General features: G+C 50.5%; 1 protein-coding gene across 4 annotated transcripts in view; it reads right to left on the minus strand.

Moving 5' to 3' along the window:
- The window catches only part of LOC139228760 (paralemmin-1-like), a 490,867-nt gene that overhangs the window by 17,999 nt on the left and 457,771 nt on the right, over nucleotides 1–15,097 (minus strand). For all 4 annotated transcript variants that reach the window (XM_070860087.1, XM_070860088.1, XM_070860086.1 and 1 more), the window contains one exon: nucleotides 1,164–1,232. In XM_070860087.1, coding sequence (XP_070716188.1) covers nucleotides 1,164–1,232 — 69 coding nt within the window. The remainder of the gene's footprint in view (nucleotides 1–1,163; nucleotides 1,233–15,097) is intronic.

The following is a 15,097-nucleotide window of genomic DNA, read 5'->3' on the forward strand; positions in this document are numbered from 1 at the left end:
TCCTGAGGTGCAGGATCTAACAGATGTGGTTCAGATGATGGCAATGAGTGGGAAGACCATTGACCTTACCTGACCGCTCCTGGACACCATCAGTGGAGTGGGTGATGAGGTAGCGGGACTGTCGAGAGAAGTAACAGCAATCTCGCGAGAAATGGGAACGATGACAGTGACCATGAGGGAGGGAATGTCAGAGATAGCTGATGCACTGTCAGTGAACATGAGGGAGGGAATGTCAGAGATAGCTGATGCACTGTCAGTGAACATGAGGGAGGGAATGTCAGAGATGGTGCAAACACTATCACTGAACATGAGGGAGGGAATGTCACAGGTAGTTGAGACAGTTTTGCTCAACATGAGGGAGGGAGTGTTGCAGGTCGTTGAGACACTGTCAGAGTGCATGAGGGACAGCATGTTGGAGTTAGCTGCTGCAATAAGGGACCCTGTGCCCATTGACAGAATCAACTGTCACTCCCACTCCAATCCCCACACCAGCCTCTGAAGAGGCCCAAGCCGGGCCCTCCACATTGCTGCCCTCCCCGACAAGTGCACACTACCAGAGATCTTAGAAAGAATAAGCTTGGTGCCAATCCCAGAAACACTGCGCCACCGCCTGCGGGCAGGGGTGGAGTCACCAAGAACAAGAATAAGGTAGAGGAGAGATGGGTGCAGCCTTTCTTTGCTGCTGGTGCTACTGTTGTGGACAGGAGCGGCTTAGTTTGCAATGGCTTCTGAGGGATTCTGAGCAGAGCACATCAGAACATAAGTATTAGGAGCAGGAGTAGGACCATTCGGCCCCTCGAGCCTGCCCCACCATCCAATGAGGTCATGGCTAATCTTGTACCACTTTCCTGCACTGTCCCCATATCGCTCGATTCCCCTAATATCCAACGGCCAAGGCTGCCCGATTTCTGTGAGGGGACCTTGTAAGGAACCCAATTCCTGATTTAGGGGGCTGTGGGGAATGCCTGAAAAATGTTCTGACCCAGTTTTTGTTCAGATGTTGTTCAGGTGGCCTTGCACCTGTTTTACACCCGATATTCCTGACACAATTAAGTTGAGATGATTGTATAAAGCAACGAATAACATGTAGCTGCGTGATTTACTTTAGGACGTATCCCCCCTGCCCCCCGAGAGGGGAAGTGTTGTAAGCTCGTTACTCTTACCAGCCTTCATCCTGTCCGAACTTCCTTGGGTTTTGTTGGCCAACGGGCTGCTGTGATGCTTCGTCGATTCTAGGAAGAGAGTAAGAGTGAGTTAGGTGGGCTTGGGGTGAGGCTTCCCTCATGTACAGGCCGTGTCTGAGTTTTCAGCGGCTAACCAGGGATCAAGGGCACTCGGTCAATCGAGACTGGGTTCCGCCACTGTTAGCATGGTTCAAAGGTCGCAGTCTGAGGTCACCTTGAAAGAACGTGCTATTTGTCACTGTAAATAAAGCTTCTCTTCACAATGGCAGTTTATAATCTGCTCAAGTTTGATCGGAACAAAGATGCTGATATGTTTGAAGAATGCAAAATGGGCCGATTGTGCATGTTAATCCTCTGTGAGATTTGACTGTTTGCAAAGGACAAAATCTGTTGATTACAAGGGCTGAGAATACAGGACTGCCCAGTGAGAGTGTATTAAATGTGTTTAGCTTTAACTGCAAGTTGTGAGTTAGAGGGCTCCCATGTCTAACGAGGAAAATTCCCTTCGGAATATTTATTTTAAAAAGCCCAGGAATGACTGTCGGCCGTATTAGTGTACGAATAGTTATCATGTCCTGTGACTTTACACAGTTCCTATTTGAATGACGCTGTTAACATGTTTATTTTAAATAATCACAAACGGGCTAACACGTCCATAACAGCAGGGGACGTGAAGTCATTGGGTGACGTTAGCGATGATTAATTCTGCATTCTGAGTGGTACTGACACTCACAGGGCGAGTTTCCAGCCCCTGTTTCCCCATCGGGGACTTCCTGTCTGCAGTGCGGGGGCACAGTCAGTGCCGTTACACTAACATCACATACAGGCTACTGAGGAGGAAGATGATTATCGGGGAATCGCAGTGACAGGGAGCAAGAGAGAGGAGACGATAGAGAGAGAGAGAATTAGAGAGAGAGGAGACGATAGAGAGAGAGAGAATTAGAGAGAGAGGAGACGATAGAGAGAGAGAGAATTAGAGAGAGAGGAGACGATAGAGAGAGAGAGAATTAGAGAGAGAGGAGACGATAGAGAGAGAGAGAATTAGAGAGCGAGGAGTCGATAGAGAGAGAGAGAATTAGAGAGAGAGGAGACGATAGAGAGAGAGAGAATTAGAGAGAGAGGAGACGATAGAGGGAGAGAGAATTAGAGAGAGAGGAGACGATAGAGAGAGAATAAAAGAGAAAGAGGGAGGAAGGGATAGAGAGAAAAGGAGAGAGGAGAGTGGTAGAGAGACAATTAGAGAGAGGGGGATAGAGAGAGGAAGCGAAAGACAGATTGGGATAGAGAGGGAATTAGAGTTGGGAGAGAGATTGAGATAATTATATAGTGAGAGGGGAGAGGGATAGAGAGAGATTTGTTTTAAGTGAATTCGGAAGGGGACACGGAGAGAGAGAAAGAGAGAGCAGAGGGGGAGAGAAAACGAGAGAATTAGAGAAGAGAGTCAGAGACAGGAACAGACAGAGAACGAGAGAGAAAGAGAGAGAGGGCGAGGGATAGAGAGATCCTGATTTCAAAAGAATTGGATGTTATGAGAGATGTAAGGCGGGCTGCCAACTACGTTGTGACCTGTTTTACACTATCAAACCCCAGAGAGAGACTTTGGGCGAGTGCCCTGATAGCTCCACTCCACTGATGATATATGCACGGTGTGGTGTTAAGACTGAGCTTGATTGTGTGTTCGATGTTGCCTGCTGATCTCAGTGGGCGCTCGATGGCCGAGGCCACACTCAGAGCTCCCTGGGTAATGTTACTGCTGGTCCCTGCTGGGTATCGGCTTGTCGTGGCACCTGTTAGTCTAGACCAGCCTGGGAGCAAGTCACACAGGGTACAACTCGCGGTGTTAGTGGCAGCGTTAGTGCGGAGACCGGTCACAGAACCGCCTCGGAGAACCCACCTCAATCTCCAGCTCACTAAACACTCCGCTGCCTGCCTGCGACTTGCACCCAGTGCTGCTCACCCACCACCTCCCTGCTCTCGCCCACCTGCAGTGGATCTCACCGGTCTGAAAAGCTCACTCGTTTCTCTCTCCCGTCTGACCCGCTGAGTGTTTCCGACACTTTGCGGTTTGATCCCATTTGATCTCTTCCTGTCCCAACACGTTCAATTCAGAATACTGAATCTCACTTACAGTCGCCCGAAAGCTTCACCCCACTCGACCTATGCAGCCTCCCCTGGCCTTGTGTCCCCAACCATTGCCCACTGTTGCTCAGACTCTGACTGCTGGTACAACTCGGCGAGGTTAGCCCGAAAACCTCCAGCTCTCTGGGCCGGGACATCTGCCCTGAGCCGCACTTCCTCGCTGTGTCTATCCCCGTCCACACTGTTCATTCATTGTAGCATGCTCCTTCAGAGTGTTGCTTGGTGGATCCCATGGCGAGAAATTCGGCTGCTTAGCGCCTCCCCTTAGCGCCTGGTGGGGAGGGGTGCTAAGGGGCTAGTGACCGGGCATGGTGAATGCAGCAACGTCCGCTAACTCCAGCGCCAGTTCACTGCCTGGGCCTATTGCGCCTCACGGCTCGTAACGCCATAAAGCGCGTGGTGCCCCGTTACTGCCCCGGATGTGAAATTGCCCCCGCTACCCGCTGTATCGCCGGGCGTGAACAGCGGCAGCAAGAGGAGGCGTCGTCACCTCGCCTGGCTGCTGGGGGAGCACTGATTAAAGAGAATGGTTCTCAGGTTGGGCAAACTTCATTCTTTGCACCTGCTGAAGGTTTTCGATGTTTCATTGCTGCGCAATGTCCCAGCCCCCCCGCTCTCTGAGAGTGATTGGGCTGTAATGGCAGTCGCGCAGGTCGCCTGGCAACACAGTGGGCTGTGCAGCATCTCTGGCCCGACCCTTTCAGCGACGGAGGCAGCCTCAGACGCCGGTTGCAATGAGCTCCACATTGTTCAGCACTCTGCTGCTACCTCCCCACTCTCGCACTTCAGGGCCCGAAGGGAAGTGGTCAGCGCTTGACTTAGCGTTTAAGCTGAGTTTCCCGGGAGTGGAGAATAATTAGTGCCTACCGCTACTTTTTCTACTTTTCAAAAGTTAGCGCCACAAACAGGGCGCTCCGGAACTTCGAGCCCTGTGTCTCACTCTCTCCCAATCCTCAGCTCTCCTCATGGAGGGGGCGGTCCCTCGATTCTGGGACCTGAGCTCAACGACAATGTTCCACAGCCAGGTGCTTTTTGTCATTCTGTGTGGGGGAAGGGGGGGGGGGTTCGTGTGGGGGGCAGAGAGGGGGGGTGTGGGGGTGGCGGCGAGGGGAGGGCGTGGGGGTGGGTGGGGCATTGGGGGGGTGTGGGGGTGGGGGGGGCGGCGAGGGGGGGGTGCGTGGTGGGTGGGAGGAACGGTGAGGGGAGCGTGTGGGGGTGGGGGGGCGGCGAGGGGGGGTGCGTGGTGGGTGGGAGGGACGGCGAGGGGGGGGCGTGGGGGTGGGTGGGGCATTGGGGGGGCGGCGAGGGGGGCGTTGGGTGGGTGTGGGTTTGTGGAGGGATATGGGGGGGCCATGGGGGTTCTTGGGGGGGTGATCTGGGGTTAGGGGGCGTGGGGGGGTGAGGTGTGGGGCGGCATGGAGAGGGCATAGGGGGGCAATCCGGGGGAGGGGGTTGGGGCAGGGGCGTTAGGTGGGGCGTGGGGGGGTGGGGTTGCAGGCATGGGTGGGGTGTTGGGGAGGGATGTGGGGAGGCGTTTGGGGTTGGGGGAGACTAGGGGATCATCGGGGGCATGGAGGGGCCATGGGGGGGCTTTGGAGGTGGTGATCTGGGGTTGGGGGGTGTGGGGGGAAGGCAGTGAGGGGGAGCATGGGGGGGGCCATGGGGGAGGCAATCCGGGTGTGGGTGTGGGGGAGGGGGCGTGGAGGGAGAATGGGAAGGGCATGGGGGGGCAATCCGGGGTTGGGAGGGTGTGGGAGCGGGGTGTGTGATAAGGGCATGGGTAGGGTGTAGGGCATGGGAGTGATCCGGGGTTGGAGGGGGACATGGGGGGGCATGGGGAGGGCGGGGGGATGGTGATCCCTGGTCTTGGGAGAACAGACTCCAAGTATTCGGGAGGTGCCATGTGACCAGTCCCACATGGCCACATGCCTAGTCAGACGCCAAGGACATATTCCGGCCAATGAGGTACCGCAATGCGAATCCCTCGGTATGACCAGATAATGCCGTAGATGAGCGATCCATCCATTAATTGGGCAAGAGATTTCCCAGCCAACTCGCTGGGCTGACATGGTCCATCCATGATGATCAGGCATGGATTCTCTGGACCTACCGAGCCCAATGGGTAAATCAAGCCCCCCCATTGGTTGAAAGCAGAATTCCCCCTCCCGGAGTTGGTTCACCATGTTCCATATTATTTGGTGCAATCTCCCATCCCCCACCATGCATCGTGATGCTGCTACAGCCCAGTTTCCACCTTGTGTTCCCACCCACCTCCCCTGACTCTCCCATCGCTCCCCAGACTTGTACCCTGTGAAGCGTCTGCAATCTTCACCATCGGAAATGGCCCATAAAAATGCCAGTCGTTCTTGTTAGGCCCGACCAATCATAGGGAGTCCACCAGGGATTTTCCAGGTTGCACGCCCAGCAGAAAAGACTCCAGGCCGGAAGCATGCATTCAGAAAATTGGTCCTGTTGTCTCACAGCACACGGACTTGGCTCCAGTGATGTGTCAAAGCAGATTTACAAAGTACCGCAGGATTTACAGGGACCTGAGGCTATTCTAATGTTGGCAACTTTGGCTTTGACCAATGTCCATTCCATTGGTGGGTGATTCATTGGGTGGGCAATTCTCTCCTCCAGATTACTGCACACACAAAGTGAACAATGACTCCATGGGTTGGTGTTTGAGAGTGAGACGGGAGGTGTGGAGTTGGGGATTGGTGTTTGAGAGTGAGATGGGCAGAGCTATAATTGAGGGGTTGCCTGGTTTTGCTGAGTGCAGCTGGTGTTGGATGCCTCTGGGCAAACCAGTCTTTAATTGTGGGCCTCAAACAGGCATTAGGCCTCTTATTCACATATGCAAAGGGCCTGTTTCACATGCGGGCAGTGCACGCCATTGTCTGACCTTTAACCCCATGGCGAAGGCACACTGCCGGCTCGTAATGGATCTGTACCTTCTGCCCGCCAAACGGAAGCTCAGGAAGCCGTTCAGCGCCCGAACATTTAATGGGGAGCGAGAGAGATAACAGGCAGGTCACTATCGCAGATCAACCATTATTAAACAAAGTCAGAATTACCCCCAGTGCATTAATATCTGTTACACCTGCAGTCAGTGCATTAACATCTGTTACACCCGGAGCAGTGTGCTAACATCTGTTACACCCGGAGTCAGTGTGCTAACATCTGTTACACCGGGAGTCAGTGTGCTAACATCTGTTACACCTGGAGTCTGTGCATTAACATCTGTTACACCCGGAGTCTGTGTGCCAACATCTGTTACACCCGGAGACAGTGCACTAACATCTGTTGCAGCCGGAGTCAATGCATTAACATCTGTTACACCCAGAGACATGGTGCGAACATCTGTTACACCCGGAGTCAGTGTGCAAAAATCTGTTTCATCGGAGTCAGTGCATTAACATCTGTTACACCTGGAGTCAGTGTGCTAACGTCTGTTACACCCGGAGTCAGTGTGCTAACATCTGTTACACCCGGAGTCAGTGTGCTAACATCTGTTGCACCCAGAGTCAGTGAGCTAACATATGTTACACCCGGAGTCAGTGCATTACTGTCTGTTACAACCGGAGTCAGTGCATTAACACCTGTTACACCCGGAGTCAGTGTGCTAACATCTATTACATCCGGAGTCAGTGCATTAACATCTGTTACACCCGGAGTCAGTGTGCGAAAATCTGTTACACCCGGAGTCAGTGTGCTAACATATGTTACACCCGGAGTCAGTGCATTAACATCTGTTACACCCGGAGTCAGTGTGCTAACATCTGTCACATCGGAGTCAGTGAGCTAACATATGTTACACCCGGAGTCAGTGCATTACTGTCTGTTACAACCGGAGTCAGTGCATTAACACCTGTTACACCCGGAGTCAGTGTGCTAACATCTATTACATCCGGAGTCAGTGCATTAACATCTGTTACACCCGGAGTCAGTGTGCTAACATATGTTACACCCGGAGTCAGTGCATTAACATCTGTTACACCCGGAGTCAGTGTGCTAACATCTGTCACATCGGAGTCAGTGAGCTAACATATGTTACACCCGGAGTCAGTGCATTACTGTCTGTTACAACCGGAGTCAGTGCATTAACACCTGTTACACCCGGAGTCAGTGTGCTAACATCTATTACATCCGGAGTCAGTGCATTAACATCTGTTACACCCGGAGTCAGTGTGCGAAAATCTGTTACACCCGGAGTCAGTGTGCTAACATATGTTACACCCGGAGTCAGTGTGCAAACATCTGTTACACCCGGAGTCAGTGTGCTAACATCTGTCACATCGGAGTCAGTGTATTAACATATGTTACACCCGGAGTCAGTGCATTAACATCTGTTACACCCGGAGCAGTGTGCTAACATCTGTTACACCCGGAGCAGTGTGCTAATATCTGTTACACCCGGAGTCAGTGCATTAACATCTGTTACACCTGCAGTCAGTGCATTAACATCTGTTACACCCGGAGCAGTGTGCTAACATCTGTTACACCCGGAGTCAGTGTGCTAACATCTGTTACACCGGGAGTCAGTGTGCTAACATCTGTTACACCGGGAGTCAGTGCATTAACATCTGTTACACCTGGAGACTGTGCATTAAGATCTGTTACACCCGGAGTCTGTGTGCCAACATCTGTTACACCCGGAGACAGTGCACTAACATCTGTTGCAGCCGGAGTCAATGCATTAACATCTGTTACACCCAGAGACAGGGTGCGAACATCTGTTACACCCGGAGTCAGTGTGCTAACATATGTTGCACCCAGAGTCAGTGCATTAACATCTGTTACACCCGGAGTCAGTGTGCAAAAATCTGTTTCATCGGAGTCAGTGCATTAACATCTGTTACACCTGGAGTCAGCGTGCTAACGTCTGTTACACCCGGAGTCAGTGTGCTAACATCTGTTACACCCGCAGACAGTGTGCCAACATCTGTTACACCCGGAGTCAGTGCATTAACATCTGTTACATCGGAGTCAGTGCATTAACATCTGTTACACCCGGAGTCAGTGCATTAACATCTGTTACACACTGAGTCAGTGTGCGAACATCTGTTACACCCGGAGTCAGTGTGCAAACATCTGTTACACCCGGAGTCAGTGTGCTAACATCTGTTACACCGGGAGTCAGTGAGCTAACATCTGTTACACCCGGAGTCAGTGCGCTAACATCTGTTACACCTGGAGTCAGTGCATGAACATCGGTTACACCCGGAGTCAGTGTGCGAACATCTGTTACACCCGGAATCAGTGTGCTAACATCTGTTACACCCGGAGTCAGTGTGCTAACATCTGTTCCACCCGGAGTCAGTGCGCTAACATTTGTTACATCTGGAGTCAGTGCATGAACATCGGTTACACCCGGAGTCAGTGTGCTAAAATCTGTGACATCTGGAGTCAGTGCATTAACATCTGTTACACCTGGAGTCAGTGTGCAAACATCTGCTATACCTGGAGTCAATGTGCTAACATCTGTTGCACCCGGAGTCAGTGTGCCAACATCTGCTACACCTGGAGTCAGAGTGCGAACATCTGTTACACCCAGAGTCAGTGTGCTAACATCTGTTACACCCGGAGTCAGTGTGCCAACATCTGCTACACCTGGAGTCAGAGTGCGAACATCTGTTACACCCGGAGTCAGTGTGCTAACATCTGCGACACCTGGAGTCAGAGTGCGAACATCAGTTACACCCGGAGTCAGTGTGCTAACATCTGATACACCTGTAGTCAGTGCATTAACATCTGTTACACCTGTAGTCAGTGCATTAACATCTGTTACAACCGGAGCAGTGTGCTAACATCTGTTACACCGGGAGTCAGTGTGCTAACATCTGTTACACTGGGAGTCAGTGCATTAACATCTGTTACACTGGGAGTCAGTGCATTGACATCTGTTACACCTGGAGTCAGTGCATTAACATCTGTTACACCTGTAGTCAGTGCATTAACATCTGTTACACCCGGAGTCAGTGTGCTAACATCTGTTACACCGGGAGTCAGTGTGCTAACATCTGTTACACTAGGGGTCAGTGCATTAACATCTGTTACACCTGGAGTCAGTGCATTAACATCTGTTACACCCGGAGTTTGTGTGCCAACATCTGTTACAGCCGGAGTCAGTGTGCTAATATCTGTTACATCCGGAGTCAGTGTGCTAACATCTGTTACACCCGGAGTCAGTGTGCCAACATCTGTTACACACGGAGTCAGTGTGCGAACATCTGTTACACCCGGAGTCAGTGTGCTAACATCTGTTACACCCGGAGTCAGTGTGCTAACATCTGTTACACCCAGAGTCAGTGTGCCAACATCTGTTACACCCGGAGTCAGTGCATTAACATCTGTTACATTGGAGTCAGTGCATTAACATCTGTTACACCCGGAGTCAGTGCATTAACATCTGTTACACACGGAGTCAGTGTGCGAACATCTGTTACACCCGGAGTCAGTGTGCTAACATCTGTTACACCCGGAGTCAGTGCATTAACATCTGTTACACCCGGAGTCAGTGCATTAACATCTGTTACACCTGGAGTCAGTGTGCTAACATCTATTACACCTGGAGTCAGTGCATTAACATCTGCTACACCCGGAGTCAGTGTGCCAACATCTGTTACACCCGGGGTCAGTGCAGTAACATCTGTTACACCTGTAGTCAGTGCATTAACATCTGTTACACCCGGAGCAGTGTGCTAACATCTGTTACACCGGGAGTCAGTGTGCTAACATCTGTTACACTGGGAGTCAGTGCATTAACATCTGTTACACTGGGAGTCAGTGCATTAACATCTGTTACACCTGGAGTCAGTGCATTAACATCTGTTACACCAGCAGTCAGTGCATTAACATCTGTTACACCCAGAGACAGGGTGCGAACATCTGTTACACCCGGAGTCAGTGTGCTAACGTCTGTTATACCCGGAGTCAGTGTGCTAACATCTGTTACACCCGCAGACAGTGTGCCAACATCTGTTACACCCAGAGTCAGTGCATTAACATCTGTTACACCCGGAGTCAGTGCATTAACATCTGTTACACACGGAGTCAGTGTGCGAACATCTGTTACACCCGGAGTCAGTGTGCTAACATCTGTTACACCCGGAGTCAGTGTGCTAACATCTGTTACACCGGGAGTCAGTGAGCTAACATCTGTTACACCCGGAATCAGTGCATTAACATCTGTTCCACCCGGAGTCAGTGCATGAACATCGGTTACACCCGGAGTCAGTGTGCTAACATCTGTGACATCTGGAGTCAGTGCATTAACATCTGTTACACCTGGAGTCAGTGTGCAAACATCTGTTACACCCGGAGTCAGTGTGCTAACATCTGTTACATCCGGAGTCAGTGTGCTAACATCTGTTACACCCAGAGTCAGTGTGCTAACATCTGTTACACTAGGGGTCAGTGCATTAACATCTGTTACACCTGGAGTCAGTGCATTAACATCTGTTACACCCGGAGTTTGTGTGCCAACATCTGTTACAGCCGGAGTCAGTGTGCTAATATCTGTTACATCCGGAGTCAGTGTGCTAACATCTGTTACACCCGGAGTCAGTGTGCCAACATCTGTTACACCCGGAGTCAGTGTGCGAACATCTGTTACACCCGGAGTCAGTGTGCTAACATCTGTTACACCCGGAGTCAGTGTGCTAACATCTGTTACACCCAGAGTCAGTGTGCCAACATCTGTTACACCCGGAGTCAGTGCATTAACATCTGTTACATTGGAGTCAGTGCATTAACATCTGTTACACCCGGAGTCAGTGCATTAACATCTGTTACACACGGAGTCAGTGTGCGAACATCTGTTACACCCGGAGTCAGTGTGCTAACATCTGTTACACCCGGAGTCAGTGCATTAACATCTGTTACACCCGGAGTCAGTGCATTAACATCTGTTACACCTGGAGTCAGTGTGCTAACATCTATTACACCTGGAGTCAGTGCATTAACATCTGCTACACCCGGAGTCAGTGTGCCAACATCTGTTACACCCGGGGTCAGTGCAGTAACATCTGTTACACCTGTAGTCAGTGCATTAACATCTGTTACACCCGGAGCAGTGTGCTAACATCTGTTACACCGGGAGTCAGTGTGCTAACATCTGTTACACTGGGAGTCAGTGCATTAACATCTGTTACACTGGGAGTCAGTGCATTAACATCTGTTACACCTGGAGTCAGTGCATTAACATCTGTTACACCAGCAGTCAGTGCATTAACATCTGTTACACCCAGAGACAGGGTGCGAACATCTGTTACACCCGGAGTCAGTGTGCTAACGTCTGTTATACCCGGAGTCAGTGTGCTAACATCTGTTACACCCGCAGACAGTGTGCCAACATCTGTTACACCCAGAGTCAGTGCATTAACATCTGTTACACCCGGAGTCAGTGCATTAACATCTGTTACACACGGAGTCAGTGTGCGAACATCTGTTACACCCGGAGTCAGTGTGCTAACATCTGTTACACCCGGAGTCAGTGTGCTAACATCTGTTACACCGGGAGTCAGTGAGCTAACATCTGTTACACCCGGAATCAGTGCATTAACATCTGTTCCACCCGGAGTCAGTGCATGAACATCGGTTACACCCGGAGTCAGTGTGCTAACATCTGTGACATCTGGAGTCAGTGCATTAACATCTGTTACACCTGGAGTCAGTGTGCAAACATCTGTTACACCCGGAGTCAGTGTGCTAACATCTGTTACATCCGGAGTCAGTGTGCTAACATCTGTTACACCCAGAGTCAGTGTGCTGACATCTGTTACACCCGGAGTCAGTGTGCCAACATCTGTTACACCTGGAGTCAGTGCATTAACATATGTTACACCCGGAGTCAGTGCATTAACATCTGTTACACCCGGAGTCAGTGTGCTAACATCTGTTACACCAGGAGTCAGTGTGCTAACATCTGATACACCCGTAGTCAGTGCATTAACATCTATTACACCTGGAGTCAGTGCATGAACATCTGTTACACCTGGAGTCAGTGTGCTAACATCTGTTATACCCGGAATCAGTGCATTAACATCTGTTCCACCCGGATTCAGTGCGCTAACATCTGTTACATCTGGAGTCAGTGCATGAACATCGGTTACACCCGGAGTCAGTGTGCTATCATCTGTGACATCTGGAGTCAGTGCATTAACATCTGTTATACCTGGAGTCAGTGTGCAAACATCTGCTACACCCGGAGTCAGTGTGCTATAATCTGTTACACCCGCAGTCAGTGTGCTAACATCTGTTACACCCAGAGTCAGTGTGCTAACATCTGTTACATCCGGAGTCAGTGTGCTAACATCTGTTACACCCGGAGTCAATGTGCTAACATCTGTTACATCCGGAGTCAGTGTGCTAACATCTGTTACACCCGGAGTCAGTGTGCCAACATCTGTTACACCCGGAGTCAGTGCATTAACATCTGTTACATCGGAGTCAGTGTGCAAACATCTGTTACACCCGGAGTCAGTGTGCCAACATCTGTTACACCCAGAGTCAGTGCATTAACATCTGTTACACCTGAAGTCAATGTGCTAACATCTGTTACACCCGGAGTCAATGTGCTAACATCTGTTACACCCGGAGTCAGTGCATTAACATCTGTTACACCCGGAGTCAATGTGCTAACATCTGTTACACCCGGAGTCAGTGTGCTCACATCTGTTACACCAGGAGTCAGTGTGCTCACATCTGTTACACCCGAAGTCAGTGTGCTAACATCTGTTACACCGGGAGTCAGTGTGCTAACATCTGTTACACTGGGAGTCAGTGCATTAACATCTGTTACACCTGGAGTCAGTGCATTAACATCTGTTATACCCGGAGTTTGTGTGCCAACATCTGTTACAGCCGGAGTCAGTGTGCTAACATCTGTTACATCCGGAGTCAGTGTGCTAACATCTGTTACACCCGGAGTCAGTGTGCTAACATCTGTTACACCCGGAGTCAGTGTGCCAACATCTCTTACACCCGGAGTCAGTGCATTAACATCTGTTACACTGGAGTCAGTGCATTAACATCTGTTACACCCGGAGTCAGTGCATTAACATCTGTTACACACGGAGTCAGTGTGCGGACATCTGTTACACCCGGAGACAGTGCGCTTACATTTGTTACACCCGGAGTCAGTGCATTAACATCTGTTACACCCGGAGTCAGTGTGCAAAAATCTGTTTCATCGGAGTCAGTGCATTAACATCTGTTACACCTGGAGTCAGCGTGCTAACGTCTGTTACACCCGGAGTCAGTGTGCTAACATCTGTTACACCCGCAGACAGTGTGCCAACATCTGTTACACCCGGAGTCAGTGCATTAACATCTGTTACATCGGAGTCAGTGCATTAACATCTGTTACACCCGGAGTCAGTGCATTAACATCTGTTACACACTGAGTCAGTGTGCGAACATCTGTTACACCCGGAGTCAGTGTGCAAACATCTGTTACACCCGGAGTCAGTGTGCTAACATCTGTTACACCGGGAGTCAGTGAGCTAACATCTGTTACACCCGGAGTCAGTGCGCTAACATCTGTTACACCTGGAGTCAGTGCATGAACATCGGTTACACCCGGAGTCAGTGTGCGAACATCTGTTACACCTGTAGTCAGTGCATTAACATCTGTTACACCCGGAGCAGTGTGCTAACATCTGTTCCACCCGGAGTCAGTGCGCTAACATTTGTTACATCTGGAGTCAGTGCATGAACATCGGTTACACCCGGAGTCAGTGTGCTAAAATCTGTGACATCTGGAGTCAGTGCATTAACATCTGTTACACCTGGAGTCAGTGTGCAAACATCTGCTATACCTGGAGTCAATGTGCTAACATCTGTTATACCTGGAGTCAGTGTGCAAACATCTGCTACACCTGGAGTCAGTGTGCTAACATCTGTTACATCCGGAGTCAGTGTGCTAACATCTGTTACACCCGGAGTCAGTGTGCTAACATCTGTTACATCCGGAGACATTGTGCTAACATCTGTTGCACCCGGAGTCAGTGTGCCAACATCTGCTACACCTGGAGTCAGAGTGCGAACATCTGTTACACCCAGAGTCAGTGTGCTAACATCTGTTACACCCGGAGTCAGTGTGCCAACATCTGCTACACCTGGAGTCAGAGTGCGAACATCTGTTACACCCGGAGTCAGTGTGCTAACATCTGCGACACCTGGAGTCAGAGTGCGAACATCAGTTACACCCGGAGTCAGTGTGCTAACATCTGATACACCTGTAGTCAGTGCATTAACATCTGTTACACCTGTAGTCAGTGCATTAACATCTGTTACAACCGGAGCAGTGTGCTAACATCTGTTACACCGGGAGTCAGTGTGCTAACATCTGTTACACTGGGAGTCAGTGCATTAACATCTGTTACACTGGGAGTCAGTGCATTGACATCTGTTACACCTGGAGTCAGTGCATTAACATCTGTTACACCTGTAGTCAGTGCATTAACATCTGTTACACCCGGAGTCAGTGTGCTAACATCTGTTACACCGGGAGTCAGTGTGCTAACATCTGTTACACTAGGGGTCAGTGCATTAACATCTGTTACACCTGGAGTCAGTGCATTAACATCTGTTACACCCGGAGTTTGTGTGCCAACATCTGTTACAGCCGGAGTCAGTGTGCTAATATCTGTTACATCCGGAGTCAGTGTGCTAACATCTGTTACACCCGGAGTCAGTGTGCCAACATCTGTTACACCCGGAGTCAGTGTGCGAACATCTGTTACACCCGGAGTCAGTGTGCTAACATC

The sequence above is a fragment of the Pristiophorus japonicus genome, chromosome 18, assembly GCF_044704955.1.
Source record: "Pristiophorus japonicus isolate sPriJap1 chromosome 18, sPriJap1.hap1, whole genome shotgun sequence".
Taxonomy (NCBI): domain Eukaryota; kingdom Metazoa; phylum Chordata; class Chondrichthyes; family Pristiophoridae; genus Pristiophorus; species Pristiophorus japonicus.